The sequence below is a fragment of the Bombus affinis genome, unplaced genomic scaffold, assembly GCF_024516045.1.
Source record: "Bombus affinis isolate iyBomAffi1 unplaced genomic scaffold, iyBomAffi1.2 ctg00000243.1, whole genome shotgun sequence".
In the NCBI taxonomy this organism is placed as follows: Eukaryota; Metazoa; Arthropoda; class Insecta; order Hymenoptera; family Apidae; genus Bombus; species Bombus affinis.
This window is the reverse complement of record NW_026108939.1, coordinates 37,540-58,482: the sequence shown is the minus strand read 5'-3', so window position 1 is coordinate 58,482 and position 20,943 is coordinate 37,540. Positions and strand designations below refer to the sequence as shown.

Sequence of the window (20,943 nt, the reverse complement as noted above, 5' to 3'; positions counted from 1 at the left end):
AGCTGTGTCAACCCTATCGTTCTATATTTTGCCAGCACAACATTTCGCGAGAGGTGAGTGTTACGTCGCGTGAAGAGGTCCGCGCGACGTTTTTTATTGTCTGACCGTAAAGGCCCAAGAGTCGTTAGAGAAACCCTCAATAAACCTAAAGCCCATCATAAACCGAGTCTCATTAGCTTGCAGGAACCTTGAATCCTGCAAGTATTTTGGGTTTATATCTGGTACTTAAACAAGTCATTAGGTCTATTGAGCGTGCTTAAAGATTACGGAGAAAGCTATGATATGGTAATTATATGATAGATATAATTTATGATATGGAAAACCAGGCATTTATAGAATAGAAATGTCTGGACTTTCCCACGAGTCATGCCGATGGGGTGCTTACATCTCCCATCTTCAAGCGTTAACGTCTTAGCCAATGGGTAGCGCGGATACTTGTCCTCAACATTCCTAACTAAAAATGTAAGCAACGAATCGCATACACACTCGAAAAATACAATATTCGTTCTTTCCTTGTTAACAATGATATCAGGTCCGTTTTATAGTCAAACTTTATATAACGCTACGATATAGTATCTTTCAATTGTACTTTACAGTAATAAAAATCCTAATATCGTACAAATCTCAAGGCTTACAATCGTTGTGTTAGGAACTAGGCAAACGAAAATACATAAATCTAAAATTCTATCACCTATAAATAGTACAATACTAAAAAAACTGTCTTTCGTGTGTTCGTTGTATATATTATATCAATATTTTGAAATAGAATTTAATACGAAAGACATGTTTCGCATTCCTACAATTTAAAAGATTGCCTGTCTTTCTGAATTTTACGATGTACAATTAAAATATTTCTTGCGATAGTCATCTGCGACATATTAGAGTTAATGTAACATTTGACTTGTATGTGATTATTAAAATTAAACTGCTTAAACATAACGTATAGAGGGCTCCAGCAGTAGGATACTAAATTATTGCCAATGGGAACAGAATCAACGAGGAAAAACATGACAATCGGAGTACATCCCGCGAAGGTAACGGAACTCGACGATAAACAAGTCAAAGTTGAAACGACCTAAGTTTCTCGGGATTCATGAGAAAATGAAAATTTCAGAAATAAATTTCCAGTCTCGATAACGATTATTTGATTTTACGTGTCGTTTCTTTCACGCGATCTATCCAATCTATTTATCTAGAATTGACTCCGATATCATCATCTTCCGTCTCATCGAATCTGTATTTCTTAAAGATACCTTAAAGCGATCTACTTATACATATATACGTACTAAAAATATATTCAATCCATACTTGCATGATATTTCAAATCTTCATCCCCTGCCTGAATTCAAAAGCAAAAATATTCCAAGAAGACATCACTGCTGAAAGCTTCAGGGGTTACAAACAAACAGACATCGAATTTTCGACATGATCGCGGATCCCCGAGCGGTTTCTCAGTGTTGTTGTCCGAGAATGGGTCCGCTGCCAAGATTTCGCCAAGGATCCGGTATGTCGAAATGTGCTGGGACTGTGAGCAGAGCATCGTCCGCGGTTCTGTCCGCGCTACAATTATTCGGCTTCACGCGAATCGTGTTTACGCACTCTATGGGTAACTTGAAGAAGTCCACCTTGTAATTGTAACCATGGCTGCTGACTCGGATGATGGTATGCAGTGGCACCTCAGCGTAAGGCACCTCTTCCGGTTTTTTATCTGTGAAAACGCCAATGATGCAGCGCAGAATAGCTTGATGAGACACGACCAAGATGTTGTTGGATCTCTGTAATTCAGCAATAACCGGTTCCACGCGGTGCATGGCGTCGATGTAGCTTTCTCCCCATGGATAACGATAGCGCAGCTTATCTTGATCGCGCCATGCAAATTCCTACGCAAAAGCATCGATTTAGAGATGTAGAAGGTATATACGCTATCTATGTACTATATACTAAAGTATATAGACTTTTGCCTAAGTCATAGAATGGTTCGTACATCGAGGTCCCCAAAGCATTAAAACCTAGCTTATGCAAAGTCAGGGAACAATGGCTAATTTTAAACATAAACTTTAATAAAGTAGACCTGCGATATAATATTCAAATCATGGTATGATTTAAGTTTCGTTATAGTACGCGGTTAATAAGTACACATCAACTTCGTATTGTAATTATAATATTCATTTATCCATGTTCTAAAACTTCGTCCAGATTAATCAGACTGATTGAGTTCGATCTAGCAACGTGAAACATTGTGATTATCGTCTATGTGCTATGTACTTGACTGGGAATATTTCTTTGAACTTCAACGCTCATTCTCATTAGTCAAGCAAATATTTCGTGGATGTAAGTGGATAAATTTGCATACAACTGAATTTTAATCAGTTACAGACTGTTAGTGCAGACGTTAAGTCACTCGATACTTTTCCCCAGTGGCCAAGTATTCAATGCTTGAGTCATCCGTGAAGATTTATGTTATTATTCATTTTCCAAGATACGATTGAAAGTTGTTCGCTTAGAGAATTAAATTGACAAACGTAGTAGATAATAAATATTCCATATCTAGGATCCCAAACTTATTGAAATACAAATTATAACTGCATTAACAAATCGATCACTGGGAAAATTTTGATCAAATACTAATCTTAAATGTGTCAATTATAGTACAATGTTTCTAACATAATACTGATACGATTAGATTAATTCAAAAAGCTTATACCCTATAAACCCTATATACTCTATATACCCTAAAAGCTTATACCGTTATACCCTATAACCTACAATGATAACTGTTACAGCTATCTACCATTTACTACACAAATAAATTAAAGCTCTTAGAGCTAGAGACTGATAAATTCAACCGATTGAAGGCTCGTTTAAATACAGCCAGAAGATTAGGCAAGTAGTAAGTGAAACCGAATTTACGCATTTTTCGATGAATCATCCTTAAAAGTATAAATTATCTTCACTCGCTATTTCACTTTGGTCAACAACACTTGAAACGTAATTCAATGCAAGCAGTGACGAAATTTCGAGGAGGAAGACGCGTTTGATCTGAAATTACCTGCGGATAATGCTCCTGCATCTCTTCATAAGACAGCCCCTCACAGATATTGGCGTGGAGTTCGTTGAGTGCTGCCACGTGTTCTTGGGGCGCTTCCACGCCACGAGCAGTCGCGATAGTCCTTCGAAGGCGACTAGTTAGCACGCGCAGGTCGGGAATACGCATAGCGTTGAACTTAGTGGCCAACGCTTGTGCATATCTCTCGCCACGTGCGCTTAAAACTGCGTCACCACCAACCTTAACCAATACGTTGTACTCGCTTTCGCCGTGCTGTAATCAAAAGAGAGAGGGAGAGCTTTAGTTTTACCAAATCGTAGAATATTCTGATTACGTTCAAAAAGAGAGGCGTAGCAATGATAAGATTACGATCAGGCGAGAAGAAATTAATTTTGGAACCAAACCCTGATAAGATAGCAAGATTTTAAAAATACAATATGTATGTTTTTACGTATGCGTATACGTATACGTATTCTTTTAAAACATGTTGTGTGTAAACAATTGAGGGCTCGTCATGCTAAATGGAGTGCTCAGTTATGTACGTTAATCTTTTTAATAATTGCAAGCGCCACGACCTGGCTCAATTGTCCTTGACTCAGCTTGTAATCTAAGAACAAACACGTTTCTTCATTATCGTTATCATTATCACTTGTCGAAAAATTCTTATAATTAAGACTAAAGACGCTAAGGCTGAGCTTCTAGGATTAGAACATTTGAGATGAGGATTAAACGATGACAAATGTAAAATTTGATGGATTACCAACCCGAGAAAAATAAAGAGTATGCGGCTCAACAGTGACGCTTCCAAGATATCCAAGGACATTTGTCTCCACATGGCCTGACACGTTGCAGGACTCCATATCCATGCTGCCGGTGTCGATACGGATTCGTGGATACGTCTTCTCATCCATTGGCTCGTAAGATCGAATGTAATGAGCTATCTTCAATCGTAGATCTTCTTCGGCTGTTATTGAATCCATGCCAACATAGTCAGCGCTGTACCGCAATATCTCCTTGTAATTTCGCTCCAGTACAACCGGATCGTCGCAGACGCACTCGATAAAGAGGACGCGATAACCACTGCTCGGAAAAATAGTCGAAGACCTCGGCGCGCTGCGCTCGCATCACCAGCGTGGCGTCCAGGATCTTCAAACAGGAAAATTCTTAAATGCAACTAACTGTGACGACTCGCAAACTCAAATTTCAGTATATTTCTTCCTACGCATTTTATTTAAATAGACATTAGACTATATCGATTTTCAGTTGTCTTTCTTTGTATTGTATATTTGGAGAGATTGCTGCAACAAGGAGGTAGCTTTCCAATAATTTGTGTAAACCAGCAGAATGCAAGTCAAAATTAACCAAAACTATATCATATTTTGACACGTGCTATAAATTCATGATCTAAACTAATATTTGTATTATTTAAACACATTTGAATATGAAACCTATACTTTTGTTTTTCTCTCCCGATAAATGCAATTTAAATACTGAAAGTGTCTTCATGTTGCTACAGGCCCTTCGTCAAAATTAATTATTATTCAATTAAGAACACCGCCGGCCATAAATATTAGGGCACATATTGATATTTAATACGAATGGAGTGCTTTTCGTTTCTAGTAATTTCGTTATAAATCTGTTATTTCATTCGCGGCATATGTACTTTGTAATGTAAGATATAGCAGATAAAGAAAAGTGTCAAAGTGTTCCAATCGATGCTTATAACGTGTAGATGTCCTAATAATTATGGCGAGTAATTTATATATGAATTTACATGTTGGTTTCTCTTATTGTTAACTTATATATCAAGACCACATAGAAAGAATACGATAAATTAGAATAAATAGGAATATTTCAATATGATATAATTTGGAAGGAAAAATGCACCGTTAATTTCAGAATTAAATAATTAGTTTCGTATAATATCTAAGATACGTTTCCACATAGAATTTAAAATTTAACGCGAAGACACGTTTTACCGTTGTAGTCTTCATATTGAATTCGTGTCATATTTGTTCAATTCTCGACTATTTCTAAAGCGCATAATATCGAGAAAATAACGAGCTGATCTTAAGCTACTTTCAACACCATGAACTATTGCGGTTTCTATCGTGGAACGTTGGTACATGTTGTTAAAAATATTAAGCAAGGTAAAACTCGTACGACGAGATTCGGTTCGGTCGGAGAAAGGTAGACCGGCTTGACTAGCCTCGGTTTAATCGCGTCGTCCACCGTTAGCGCGATCTATGTATAAATACGACCCTTGACCGTTCTAATATTCTAATCTATTCTTGCAGCTCCGGTTACATAATAACAAAAAAAAACACGTGTTTCTTCTTCCGGTCGGATTCTTCAAATGCGCAACGATTAAAATTCTTTCTTAACTCTGTTCTATTATTTTCGATCAAATGCAATCGCGCGTGCTTGCATTCGTTTCGACATTGAATCTTTCTCAACTTTTTTCGATTACTCTCAATCAAGCATAACCGAGCGTATTCCCGTTCTCGTGTTGATACCGAATCTTTCTCAACTATTTTCAATTATTTTCAATCAAATACAATCGCGTGTGTTGTTGTTCTCGATTCGATACTGAAATCTCTTGAACTTTTGCGATTATTTTCGATCGAATGCAACGGCACGCGTTCTCCTTTCGATACTGAATTTATCTCCAGATTCTATTCAATTTCACATCTTTACTAGACGTTTGTCACGCGTCTAATTGATGCTTACAGCTACGGAATTTCCGCCTGCGAGCCATGTAGCGCACTCGTGCATCGCGTCTCGTTGGGCCAGAGTTCTCAACGCTGCGTTCGTCGTATGGTCCGGAAGAAACAGCTCGTGCGATACGGCCTCTCCATATGGTTCCAGCCTTTTCCTGCGGTAGTCGCTAACCCTCATCACTAAAGTAATAATTAAATGTAATTCATTAGTTGTTGGAAGGGTCTAGGAGAGCTTAAATAATTGGATATTTTTTGATTTACGTTTGTATCGTTAGATGGAAACAATATAATAGTACGGCGTAAAATATAGTGAGCTAAACTACCCTTCTTTGTCAATGTCTCATTTGTCATTTTGAAGCATTCGAGAAAATTGAAATTACACTACTTTTCCTGTGATTCTTGTTTTTCATCGAAACATTCAACAATTCGCGAAACATTCATTACAGTCATTATTTAACACGTTAAATACCATAGGGGTCACCGGTGGCCGGCACTCAACTTGGCCGTGGCATCGTCGAGGTCACCGGTGACCGGCGCCCCAAGATTAATAGCAATACATAATTTGAACAATTATTTTTTATTAGCAATTAATTATAACTATTTATCAATAGTTATAAATTTTTTATTATTACCATCGTTACTACAATGGTATGACGAAATTAATGCAGTATAAAATATATAAGAATAGTTTTATTTATACATGAAATATAGATAGGTCCCGGGACGTAATAACATAGAACAATTATTTAGCATTTCACAAAGGAACAATATGAAATAATGTTTTTTTTTTCCACCATGTTATATAGTCTCCATCTGGTATACGTATATGCGTATGTAGAGAATATATCTATTTGTAGTATTTTATAAGGTTGTAAAAACTAGGAAGAGCACAATGTAATATATTACAAAATAGAAATTAAAATTTGTTCAAAGCGCCGCAAATGTTGATTTAGCGTATAGCTAATTATGTATAGTTATAAAAAATAGTAGCAACGCAAGAGGTTAAGAAACGATTTTCCGCTGCGACGAGATTACAATAATTGCAGGGATCATGATAATCCATGTCGTTACCATAATTTTCTCGTTTACATCTCTGACTCCTGCTGACCTTCGGGATCTTTTCTGCTTTTACGAACTGTGTGACTGTACCCGTCGCGTTTTTCATCGACACGCAATTTATCGTCGTTAAAAGAAAACCGGGGACAACCTTAGGCGACAGAAACGCCTCTTTGAAAGGTGCACGCTAATTGGTCCGACTGAACTGATGATAAATGGAAAAGGACAAAATATTTTTTATCAATGCATACTAACTTTTTAGGCGACAGACCTCCGTTATTAGACGCCGTAAACTTACCTCTCGCGATAAATTTATCTCTCAGATAGCGCGACAAGTGCAAATCTATGTACAGATTCCTCGTTTTTATACTGTGAATCTTTCTTTGTTTATTGTTTTCATTTTCCATGCGAGTTCAATGAAAACAACAAGTTTATCAATTTTAAGTTATTTGTTACATGCTGAATTTTCATTCGTCGCACGCGTTCCGAACATACGACACGGATATCTATTTAAATCGTGTTTTATTTATAGTCACCACTCCTATTACAAGTGGAGATCACAGATTCGTGAAACCGTGGCCTGGTTTCGTGGGAATTTCGGTGTAATAGCTAAAGATCTAGCTGACACGAATCGAGAAATTCAAAGAGAACGAGCGAAAAAGCGTAATGCGTTTCAATGAGAAAAACAAACGATGAAAAAAGCCATTATTTCATCCGGTATTTCCGCAGGTGGCATTTTTTAATTTCGTTTGCATATTGCATTTCCATGCAATTTTTTATGATGACTGTTGCATTGCATAACGCACAGTAATCCGATGCTTTCGTTTGCGATAGAACATCGTTACCTATCGAATATATCGAACATGGTGTGATTGTATGAGTAAATAATATCAATTAGATGAAACTCATATTACTAGTGTTCCATTTAATCGATTTACCTTATCGCTGTTCTTCGACGCTTGGTGCCATCGTATCAGCGGACGGCGCAGTCTCCTTTTGTACAGTCGACGTATTGATTCCGTATTGAACGGGATTCCGTTCCTCCCGGTCCAGCAGGTCTGGAGCATTCGGCTGATTCGAGACGTTTTGTGTAGTTGAATCAGATGGTTGCGATGCTGGTGCTGTGAGCGTGGTTGTCCGATCTCGGGTAGTTGACACATTGCGAGTGTCATGCGGTGAGCTCCGCGTGGTATGCGCCGGGATCGGCAATTGAGATGAAGGGACGATTTCCGTCGGCGGAGTATGGCCGTTGTCGTCCTGGACGAGAATCAGTCCCTTCCGGTCCAGAGGGTCTCGAGCGATGGACTGATTCAAGACGTTTTGTGGCGTCGAATCAGATGGTTGCGATGCTGACGCTGCGAACGTGGTCGTCAGATCGCGTGTGGGTGACACGTTGTGAGTATCACGCGGTGAGCTCCGCGTGGTATGCGACGGGATCGCCATTTGAGCTGCGGCGATGGTTTCCGTCGGCGGAATTTGATCCTTGTTGTCCTGGACGGGATTCAGCTTCTTCCGATCCAGAGAATCTCGAGCGATGGACTGATTCAAGACGTTTTGTGACGTTGAATCAGATGGTTGCGATGCTGACGATGGAAACGTGGTTGTCGTCAGATCGCGTGTGGTAGTGTGAAACGAATGTGTGCCCGATTGCGCGGGTGGGCTCCCCCGATAACCTAACCGAAGCGAGTTTTTTGCAAACATAACTCAGTATCGATGGATTGTGGTATTTTAATCTGCCCGACACATAATGATGTTAAAGTTGGTCCCGAGCTTAATACTACTTCGATCGGGCTTGGTATGTGAAATGTTGGATCGGCTAATTTTAGATTTTTCCAACACTTTATACAATCAGACAAAGTAGTAACGCCGTTGGTTAAGATACAGATAACGAAGAGAAGGATTATTCTTAGATGAGAGAGTGAGAGCTATAGGAGCTGTCAGACTTGTGGGCACCGCGAGAGATGATGGAAAACTCTGAAGTTCGTTCTGATGTGATTACGGAGGAAAGCTCGGTATGGGTGTGCCTTTTGAACGAAGAACGCGGATTCGTTGCTTACATTTTTAGTTAGGAAAGGTGAGGACAAGTATCCGCGCTACCCATTGGCTAAGACGTTAACTCTTGAAGATGGGAGATGTAAGCACCCCATCGGCATGACTCGTGGAAAAATCCAGACATTTCTATTCTATAAATGCCTGGTTTTCTCTATCATATAATTATCAGTTTTTCCCGTTATAAATACCAGCTTTCTGCGCAATCTTTAAGCACGCTCAATAGACCTAATGACTTGTTTAAGTACCAGATATAAACCCAAAATACTTGCAGGATTCAAGGTTCCTGCAAGCTAATGAGACTCGGTTTATGATGGGCCTTAGGTTTATTGAGGATTTCTCTAACGACGCTTGAGCCTTTACGGTCAGACAATAGAAGACGTCGCGTGGACCTCTTCACGCGACGTAACTCTCACCTCTCGCGAAATGTTGTGCTGACAAAATATAGAGCGGTGGGGTTGATACAGCTGTTGATGAAGGTCATGACAAAACCAATAATCCTGAAGATATGCCAATATTTATTGTAGTCATTTAGCGTTGATGCGAAAAAGTGAAACCAAATCATAAAGATATGATACGGCAGGAAGCAGATGAAGAAGATAAGGACAATGGAGATCACCATTTTTCCAACCTGTTGATCACAGAGAACGAAAGATACGTATTAAACTGGGACAACTAACTTGGTACTTGGCCTAATTAGTTAAAATTTAATTATTAGAAACCTAGATTAGAATATTTTTTAGTAAGACAATAAAAAATCTGAGATAAACAGTTAAATGTAGATTAGGCATTACAGTATTACTTCTTAAATTCTGGAATATACAGAAGATTTTCTCTATCGCGTTCTTATTTTTCTCTTCCGTCATTTTCTTCTCTGTGATCCATTTTCTACTCTCTCGCTTCGTTTGTTTTCTTGTTTCTCTCCATTTTCGTCTTTTGTTTTTCTTCCTCTCCTTCTCTACTCTTAGCTTCGCTTTTCTTTTTTTCCCTTAGCTGCCTTCTTTTCCTGCCGTTGCCTTCGCTTCAGCCCATTTTCTTCCATTTTCTTTCTATTTTTTTTTCTTCCTCTCTCTTTTCCATTATCTTATGCGATGAACAGACAAAGATTTGACATGACAACTAGCCCTTGTCAGCAAGTTTTACGATATGTCCGTTTAAAAATATTGTAGTATCGTGGGCAAAAGGCCTAAGATATCGGCCGAACCGTATACAAAGTGGCGAGAGCCGCGGCGCCGTCGAGTACATCAATGTGTCGACGGTCCTTTCAAGTGGATAGTTTTGTGGAAAGAGCCTGCGTGACTCTGGCCACGGGGGTTTCGGAACACGTGTTCGATGGGACGAGAAAAGACAAAGAGACGCGAGAGTGATTTGAGTGGAATAAGACTTTTGTGTTTTAGTTCAAGTTGAACATTTATCGTTCTCTGTCCAATTAATCTCTGTTATTTTTATTTATCTTAAATAAATAGTATTAGGAGAATTTTACAAATCTAAATTATCCTAATCCTGTCCTTTTTTCCGATACTACAATAATGAAATAAACAAATATCTTGTGATGTAGTTATGATATTAGCAAACAATTTTTTAAATATTGTTTTTGTAATGTAAAGAAGGCAGAACCGTACAAAGTATAGAATCAAAACATAATGGACGTAGAAATCGATATTTTTACTGATTTTGATTTTTTGTTACTATCATAGAAAATAATAATTCTTTAAAATTGGTTTACAAACCGGAATCGATATGTAACAGTTTTCGTGCCTCAGAGATTCAAGACAGAATGCTGAGAAGCTTGGACCTCCATTTGGCGAGTAAACAAAGAGATTATACTGCCAAATTGATGAGGTCGGGCATTTAAAATGGATACTGACGGGATTTTATTGAATCTCGTCGTTTCACATTGAAACAATGGTGAAACTTTATGAAATATTTGTACTTTTGCTGATTTTTTAAGATTTGTGGTTAAGACTTTGTCTAAGCTTCCATCAGGGTCTTGAATAGTAAACTGCGAATATTTATTCAAATTCATATTTTTATGGATACTGCTGAAGGAATGCAACCTAAGCAGAAACTTGCTTTACTAAATATTCTAACGACTACTCTATTTTGCGTACTTTATATATTTTTGCATATTACGTACGTTCATAAGTTTCTCACAAATGCATGTTCGCAGTTTACTTGATAATCACTTTTTATCTAGTCAAACTTATTCAAAGCTGTACCTGTTTCTATTGAATCATTCTAGTCATATACACGAGTCATTGAATGTTAATTGCGGAAGTTATGTTAGGCCTACACGGCCTAGAGTCTCCTACCGCTCTCACAGTATCCAGAAGTCCGACAGCTCCTACAGCTCTCAAGAGCCTAGAGCTCCTATAGCTCTTCTTCTCTCATCTAAGAATAATCCTTCTTTTCGTTATCTGTATCTTAATCAACGGCGTTACTACTTTGTGTGATTGTATAAAGTGTTGGAAATATACATTATTATAACTCTGTGACTCCCAGTGTTATACCGCAACAACTACCCCGATTGTCCTAACCGAAATACGGGGATCGAACTATTCGTGGTGTTGATTATTCTAATCGTAACGGGAATTTACGATTCCCGTTGACGCGTATTCTAACGACCGCGTCTCCCCGCGATAGCTCGAAAATACAATATACAATTAAGAAACAAACAAACAAAGGAGTTTAAAAGGTATTAATACGACTTAACATTTAGAACGCTGTATAATTTTTTATGTCGATTCCCGCATAGCAAAAGAGAAAAGAAAGAACGCCAGAATGTTCAGCAATGAATGGACTAGATAACTTATGCCATTTGTATACTTGTATAGAAAATTAATTTGCCCCCTGCCATACTTAGTTCATCTCAGAATAAATTAGTTCCGTAAGGCTTATTTATTTTTTATTCTATTCACATTTTGCGAATCCTCGAGCTTGTTCTGGATAAATGGATTGCTCGGAGATTTCCACGTGATGCCTAATAAAATATTATGCATATTTATGCGGTCCACGAGATAGAATATAACTCTAAGTGAAACGTAACAGTATATCGACAGAAGAAGGCACCATTCGATATCGATTTTTTTTCTTTCTTAATCGCCTCTGTTGATTATTTCTCGCGCTTTCCTTCGTAGAGAAAAATACTTTGCTCGAATGTTTGACATTTCTTAATGAGACCGTAGCACAGTATACCGCTAATTTTGTGCCTAGAAATATACATCTATCGTTCGAACACTCATACACACTCGAAAAATACAATATTCGTTATTTCCTTGTTAACAATGATATCAGGTCCGTTTTATAGTCAAACTTTATATAACGCTACGATATAGTATCTTTCAATTGTACTTTACAGTAATAAAAATCCTAATATCGTCCAAATCTCGAGGCTTACAATCGTTGTGCTAGGAACTAGGCAAACGAAAATACATAAATCTAAAATTCTATCACCTATAAATAGTACAATACTAAAAAAACTGTCTTTCGTGTGTTCGTTGTATATATTATATCAATATTTTGAAATAGAATTTAATACGAAAGACATGTTTCGCATTCTTACAATTTAAAAGATTGCCTGTCTTTCTGAATTTTACGATGTACAATTAAAATATTTCTTGCGATAGTCATCTGCGACATATTAGACTTAATGTAACATTTGACTTGTATATGATTATTAAAATTAAACTGCTTAAACATAACGTATAGAGGGCTCCAGCAGTAGGATACTAAATTATTGCCAATGGGAACAGAATCAACGAGGAAAAACATGACAATCGGAGTACATCCCGCGAAGGTAACGGAACTCGACGATAAACAAGTCAAAGTTGAAACGACCTAAGTTTCTCGGGATTCATGAGAAAATGAAAATTTCAGAAATAAATTTCCAGTCTCGATAACGATTATTTGATTTTACGTGTCGTTTCTTTCACGCGATCTATCCAATCTATTTATCTAGAATTGACTCCGATATCATCATCTTCCGTCTCATCGAATCTGTATTTCTTAAAGATACCTTAAAGCGATCTACTTATACATATATATGTACTAATAATATATTCAATCCATACTTGCATGATATTTCAAATCTTCATCCCCTGCCTGAATTCAAAAGCAAAAATATTCCAAGAAGACATCACTGCTGAAAGCTCCAGGGCTTACAAACAAACAGACATCGAATTTTCGACATGATCCTGGATCTCCGAGCGGTTTCTCAGTGTTGTTGTACGAGAATGGGTCCGCTGCCAAGATTTCGCCAAGGATCCGGTATGTCGAAATGTGCTGGGACTGTGAGCAGAGCATCGTCCGCGGTTCTGTCCGCGCTACAATTATTCGGCTTCACGCGAGTCGTGTTTATGCACTCGATGGGTAACTTGCAGAAGTCCACCTTGTAATTGCAACCCTGGCTGCTGACTCGGATGATGGTATGCAGTGGCACCTCAGCATAAGGCACCTCTCCCGGTTTTTTATCTGTGAAAACGCCAATGATGCAGCGCAGAATAGCTTGATGAGACACGACCAAGATGTTGTTGGATCTCTGTAATTCAGCAATAACCGGTTCCACGCGGTGCATGGCGTCGATGTAGCTTTCTCCCCATGGATAACGATAGCGCAGCTTATCTTGATCGCGCCATGCAAATTCCTACGCAAAAGCATTGATTTAGAGATGTAGAAGGTATATACGCTATCTATGTACTATATACTAAAGTATATAGACTTTTGCCTAAGTCATAGAATGGTTCGTACATCGAGGTCCCCAAAGCATTAAAACCTAGCTTATGCAAAGTCAGGGAACAATGGCTAATTTTAAACATAAACTTTAATAAAGTAGACCTGCGATATAATATTCAAATCATGGTATGATTTAAGTTTCGTTATAGTACACGGTTAATAAGTACACATCAACTTCGTATTGTAATTATAAATTTTTTATTATTACCATCGTTACTATAATGGTATGACGAAATTAATGCAGTATAAAATATATAAGAATAGTTTTATTTATACATGAAATATAAATAGGTCCCGGGACGTAATAACATAGAACAATTATTTAGCATTTCACAAAGGAACAATATGAAATAATGTTTTTTTTTTCCACCATGTTATATAGTCCCCATCTGGTATACGTATATGCGTATGTAGAGAATATATCTATTTGTAGTATTTTATAAGGTTGTAAAAATTAGGAAGAGCACAATGTAATATATTACAAAATAGAAATTAAAATTTGTTCAAAGCGCCGCAAATGTTGATTTACGTAACAAGTCTATTTAGCGTATGTAATAAATCCTCTTAACGACCGTGTTGAAAACAAAAACGGGAAAAATGAAAAACTAACGAATTAATGATCAGACACGTGACTTGTACACATAATACAACCACAAAATAGGAAGTAAAAAAGGAAAAAAAAAGAAGAGACACAGATAATTGTTGGTCGAATGGAAATAATACTACGAAACCGCTTATTTAAGATGACTAATATGATTTAATGAACAGGTTTCGTTTTTAAGTGTAGCAATTGGCAGTAAACAAAACAGAATTCCCAACCTTTAGTGGAATCGCCGTTCCAGTTGAGTCTGCGCGAAAGGCATTGTGCCACTTGGCTTTTTCCACGACCTGGTAAACCGCACATCGCGATTACAACCCCTGAGAATTTTCGGGGAGACTTCATTATCCCCGACGTCCTTATTGTGATTTTATCCTTGGGTTCTGAAAGCAACAGAATCTATGATACTCGTGTAATTAATTGCATTTTCACTTGCTTGATGAGTAGACGTATGGCCATTGATAAATATCAAGGAGACAAAGGATTGTGCAACAAAGACGCGAGTATAAATGTACAGATCGTGAACAAATTTACCAACGCCAATACGCGATTACGATAGAAGTCAGATATTTTCTAAGGCATTTCATTGTAGCATCCGGTTATTTTTATGTGTATAATAATATAATAATAACGACCAATTTTAAAAGATGCACCCAAACGACTATGATAGATCTGACCCGGTGCCAAGCTAGTTTGTTAAGCCAGCCAACAGTCGAATGATCGTTAACAATGTGAACGTATGTGACGTAATTCGATAGAAAATCGAACAATGTGATCGTATAATAGTAAGAATGAAATTAGTGAGAAAATTATCGTTTCCCTCCGACGCATCTTCGATTCACAAAAGAACTCTTTCTCGCGCGCTATGAACAAGATGTTTTAAATTTTTATTTTGTTTTCGTCGAATGAAATATTTAGGTTTCTACGAAACAATGAACGTAAAAGTGAAAATAAAAGATATACGCGAGCATTATATTGCGTGCAACATTTGCATGAGCATTCTGCTTTTTACCCGTACATTTAGATTAAAATCGTTTTCACTATTGATCGATGGAAGAATAATCCTTACCGATCACACACATGTTCTTTACAATGTACCGTTAACAACACTGTTCGACAATCAACTAATGACGAATCAATAATAAAGAATGCGTTTCAATGACACAACCGGCTAGACGAACTCGCGAACTTCAGAGTGCGAATTTCAACCGAGTACTGATGCCTTCCTGTTGGGTTCCACGTTAAAAACCGAGCGTTGGTGAACTTTATATTTAGAATTCTCTCCTCATGCTCGAGAGCTTTTGGCTACACTTTTGCGACTGCCGCTTCTTTCGCGGTATTAATCTCAACAACAAACTTTGTTTTTTGTTTGTTCGACATTCTGACTTATTCTATTCTCATTTTTGGAATACGGATATTCATGCGAAATATTTGTGAGAAATATTTGTTTCACTCGCTAAATGTAGCAATTTTATAGCTCATATATTTGAAAAGTTCGTAGCGAAATTCAAATAAAATGTATTTTCGTAGAATTGACATTCTATCGAATATAAAATACAATACTGCTTCATATAAATTAAATTTATGAAATCTCTATAAAAGGTATAAATTAACCCCTTCAAATTTTATCGCAATCGATTACAGAGCTTATCAATTCTCGGAAATGTTGCGAACTTTTCAAACACCTTCATATTTTTATATATGTTTTATATGATTGTGTAATTATTTGGATTTTTCTATATTTCTCAGAACCGTATAAATATCCGCGATCTACGTATTTGATTGCTATATTTTCCAAAACTCTATATGTCATGCGATAATTTATGTAATATATCGTGTAGTCGTTCGTAATCGATATGTAATCGTACGCAATATATTGCGGTGTATAGAATGAAAGTTCAAAACAGGATTAAAGTTCAAGTACGAAAATACGTACGACGACCTGTCTGTAACGTTATAATTAACTCGCTGTTTACAATATAAAAAATTGAAATGGAGTAAGAATTATCGAATTATCTGAGTTCACGAAATTCGACATGGCGATAGAAATATGCGTTATCGCGTGTTGTTTCGAATCGGCATGTCCTTGTGCCTAATAATCGAAGCTCGAAAAGCGATAAAGGTCATTACATTTGGACTAATTTAACGAATCTCTGAGTAGATTTTTTACCATAAGCAAAAGCACGTACGCCACGGAACGATTTCGTCATTCGCTATATCTGTCTTCATTTTTATTTGCGTGTCTGTTTTTCTCGACTTAACGCGTGTCAACAAAATAATTACGAATTAGACCCCTTGATCCGTGGATAAAAGAGCTTCGATGCACGTTTATAGATTATACAAACGAATCGCACGTTTCGCTTTGAAAAATAAAACGTATTGAAAACGGAAGTTTTTCAACTCAAACAATCGGATGATATACCGATGTATGTATATTGTTTTATAATTCAAAGTGCAGCTTCGAGTGTCGTATTTACCAAGCTGTTGCACGCGATACACGATCAATACCGATCATTCGCGTATACCGAACGATGTACTATCACCTATCGAGAATCCCCATGAAACCAGCTTTAACAGTTGGTACGTTGACCTGAAACGTGTCGTCACTCGATTTATTATTCAAGCGTTGAATTGTAACAACGCATGTACTCTCGCCACGCTACGGCTACCAACGTATGCGTGAATACTAAATTATTCCATGGAATATCGTGTCGATAATATTTATTTATCTATGAACAAATGGCAATGAAATTTGTAACGTCAGAATACAGTAATTAATTATGAAAATTGCGTTACGTCTTCGCGAAGATTCATCACGGTCATTTCCATATGCTGTCATGCGCAGGATAAGAACAAGCTCAGCGGCAGAAAATCAATAATCGGTCTTGTGGAGAAAACCATTTTGTTGCATCGGAACATGCGCTGTAACGGCAGCTACCACTACATCGCATTTCACCAAATTTGCCACAGAATTTCGTTAAAAAAAAAAAAAAAAAAAAGAAAAAGGAAAAAGAAAAATTGAACTGACAGCTACTTGAACTAGATAAAACAAGACAATTTCTGGAACTCATCGTACTCGAAAACTCTTGTCAGAATTTTACGATAGAGAGGAGCTTAAATTATTGAAGCTTTATAAAATTCGAAAGCACTTGAGTTTGATAAGATGAGATACTCGTGGGACCTGGTACGATCGTTTAGTTACTGAGATATAGAAAAAAGAAACGAAACTTTTGATAAGAAACCACCGTGCTCTGAGATAAGGAGCATTTGCGTCAACTGAGTATAAAACGTATTACGATATAAGATACAACTCTCTCACAGCTGACAACAGCTACTTTTTTCCCACTGTATATTTATAAGCTGTGCGTATCTACAAGGACAATATAAATAATTGGCGCGTGTTGATGATAATGCACGTGTAACGACTACATGCACGGCTGATCATGAAAGTAGCAGTTCAAAGAAACACAAGGGACACACCCTCGATCGTGGAGTTTTTAGTCTTATTGGCGTACAACTTGTACGATGTGCAATGTGCACATTCCCGTTTCACGAGCTAAGATAATATCTCTCATGGGATATCCTTGAAGAAATTTTACCTTTCGTTTCTCCCCTCCCTCTCTCACTCCCTCTTCCTCTGTCTCATTAAATTCTTTCACGGTTTATCGCGAGGTAAACATTGGAACGTGTAACGAATTCTTACCAGCAATATCCACGTTGTCAAAAGACATCGTTGTCTCAAATAATTCTATGTTTAAGTTCAATTAAATAACGAAATTAATAGCGCGTCTTAGAATATATCAGTGAAGTTTCTATGTGGTACGATGCCGATTGCAGATTTAAAAATATCGGACACATATTAATATTCAAAGATCGAGGATACCTGAAGGTTTAATTTATCTCATCGATAATTTTGTTGTGCTTAATTTATGTTACTACGAATAGCAATAAGATGAATTTGTTAAACGATATTTCGATGTCCTTCGGTGACTGGTACTGAATAATCTCCATTCATTCACGAATAACAGCTTTTGTGCTCGAGGCCACGTTTAGAAGAAACATGGAACCACGCAATATCTTCTCCAGTATTGATTAACCCCTTATCTTCTTATATCCAGACACACTTGTGAATACAGAGACTTTAATTGTAAATGAAAGGAATACAAAAAGAACGCAATGCAAAGTTCCCATAATTGAATCTTTTAATCGCGTATAGCTAATTATGTATAGTTATAAAAAATAGTAGCAACGCAAGAGGTTAAGAAACGATTTTCCCCTGCGACGAGATTACAATAATTGCAGGGATCATGATAATCCATGTCGTTACCATAATTTTCTCGTTTACATCTCTGACTCCTGCTGACCTTCGGGATCTTTTCTGCCTTTACGAACTGTGTGACTGTACCCGTCGCGTTTTTCATTGACACGCAATTTATCGTCGTTAAAAGAAAACCGGGGACAACCTTAGGCGACAGAAACGCCTCTTTGAAAGGTGCACGCTAATTGGTCCGACTGAACTGATGATAAATGGAAAAGGACAAAATATTTTTTATCAATGCATACTAACTTTTTAGGCGACAGACCTCCGTTATTAGACGCCGTAAACTTACCTCTCGCGATAAATTTATCTCTCAGATAGCGCGACAAGTGCAAATCTATGTACAGATTCCTCGTTTTTATACTGTGAATCTTTCTTTGTTTATTGTTTTCATTTTCCATGCGAGTTCAATGAAAACAACAAGTTTATCAATTTTAAGTTATTTGTTACATGCTGAATTTTCATTCGTCGCACGCGTTTCGAACATACGACACGGATATCTATTTAAATCGTGTTTTATTTATAGTCACCACTCCTATTACAAGTGGAGATCACAGATTCGTGAAACCGTGGCCTGGTTTCGTGGGAATTTCGGTGTAATAGCTAAAGATCTAGCTGACACGAAACGAGAAATTCAAAGAGAACGAGCGAAAAAGCGTAATGCGTTTCAATGAGAAAAACAAACGATGAAAAAAGCCATTATTTCATCCGGTATTTCCGCAGGTGGCATTTTTTAATTTCGTTTGCATATTGCATTTCCATGCAATTTTTTATGATGACTGTTGCATTGCATAACGCAGAGTAATCCGATGCTTTCGTTTTCGATAGATAAGAAATAAATAACGTTTCCCATCGAATGTTTCGCAACCTGATTACCGATTGAATTGCTATTCAATAACATCGTTACCTATCGAATATATCGAACATGGTGTGATTGTACGAGTAAATAATATCAATTAGATGAAACTCATATTACTAGTGTTCCATTTAATCGATTTACCTTGGCGCTGTTCTTCGACGCTTGGTGCCATCGTATCAGCGCACGGCGCAGTCTCCTTTTGTATAGTCGACGTATTGATAGCGTTCACCGCTTGTGTTACGATCGATTTGTTCGTTTCTTCTTGGAAAAAGCCGGCTTGCAGTGCAAGTTTCCTCACGGCCAGACAGTAACCCAGAATCGGTGCCGCCAACAGGTCGAGACAGGCGGCAACCCAGGGCATAACCCGACGATGAACTATTCAAATTGGGGTCTTTGGTTTCCCTTCGGGAAAACACAAGTCAATAGGTAGACCAGTCGAGAAGTCGATAATTACAGGAAGAGAATGAAAGTGATCCTGGTAACGCTTTTGCTTGAAATATCCAGCAAACAAGAGCCCTCTATTTGTATAAAATACTCGGAAACAGTGGTCTATTGCTAGTCTCCTTTTTACCCGTTTTGCTGCTCAATCTTCGGCTAGAGTTCTTCCGAAAAATGATCGCTACTTGTGTGCCGTATTATGGACAACAGGTCCTCCCTCATTCCAATTTGCTTGATCCTCACCTCTGGAGCCAGTTTGCGTGCTTCTTTGCCTATGCTCGAAGAAAAGCCCAGTTCTCCGATTTTGTCCTCTTCTTTGGTTAAATCTTCTTTTACCCTCGATTTACTTGATTGTTTGATCGTCGACGATCTATCTATCACGTTACGATGTACCTTTATAAATATTGTCGATACAGACGTTGTCCGACTCTGCGCACGCGCTGCCACAAGTATATGCTAGTAGTTTACATAGTCACGGTGCTGCCTCACCGTTTTCCAGCACACTGGTGTTCCCTTCTCGCCGCCACTTCAACTCTGCTTTGGTTATGTATATTTATATGTAAGGTATTCCTTACCCTTTTTAGCTCCTTTTCTCTCCCTTTACCGCCCACGACAACGTGGTTTCACACGGACAATCTGTGGAGTTGCCTCTGCAGAATCAGTTCTCGTACAACCGGTTTACCAGATTAATTTTATCCACCAAAGACCTTCGAATATAACTGTCGACTCTCTATTGTCCGATTCTAATCTCTGCGTTTGTTGATGTTTTGTTCACTGTATGTTGCGTGCAAATCCGCCTAACGTTCTGTAACTGAAGTTATACGAAAGTGTTTAAAAGTCAAAGTGAAAACGAAGTAAAATTGTGAAGTGAAAACGGTCGTCTCTAGTAAGATCGAGGAGGTACTAGCGACTGATATTCCCCCATTTGCTGCAGCTTTTAGCAACATCGAGCCGGACCTGGTAGGCTCCCTCTGTTGAAACTGGCCAATCAACGATTCGCTTACCCCACTACTAGTATACAGCAATCATATTGGGGACACGTCGAATGTATTTACGTTTGAGGACAAAACGTCGATATTTACTGGGCCACTGCAACCTTAGACAATGCGACTTTTTACATAATATTTT

General features: G+C 37.8%; 1 protein-coding gene and 1 pseudogene across 2 annotated transcripts in view; both read right to left on the bottom strand.

Moving 5' to 3' along the window:
• LOC126927817 (uncharacterized) overlaps nt 1-9,351 on the bottom strand; it is a 17,159-nt gene extending 7,808 nt beyond the window's left edge. Inside the window, exon 1 of one of the 2 annotated variants that reach the window (XR_007715914.1) lies at nt 7,668-9,351. Coding sequence is in view for 1 of the 2 variants with exons in the window: in XM_050743819.1 (XP_050599776.1) it covers nt 7,762-8,523 (762 nt within the window). In the remaining variant the exon portion in view is untranslated. The remainder of the gene's footprint in view (nt 1-7,667) is intronic. The other variant, XM_050743819.1, reaches the window with a different exon arrangement.
• LOC126927816 (6-phosphofructo-2-kinase/fructose-2,6-bisphosphatase-like) lies at nt 41-20,749 on the bottom strand (annotated as a pseudogene).
• Between the last annotated feature and the right edge of the window lie 194 nt (nt 20,750-20,943).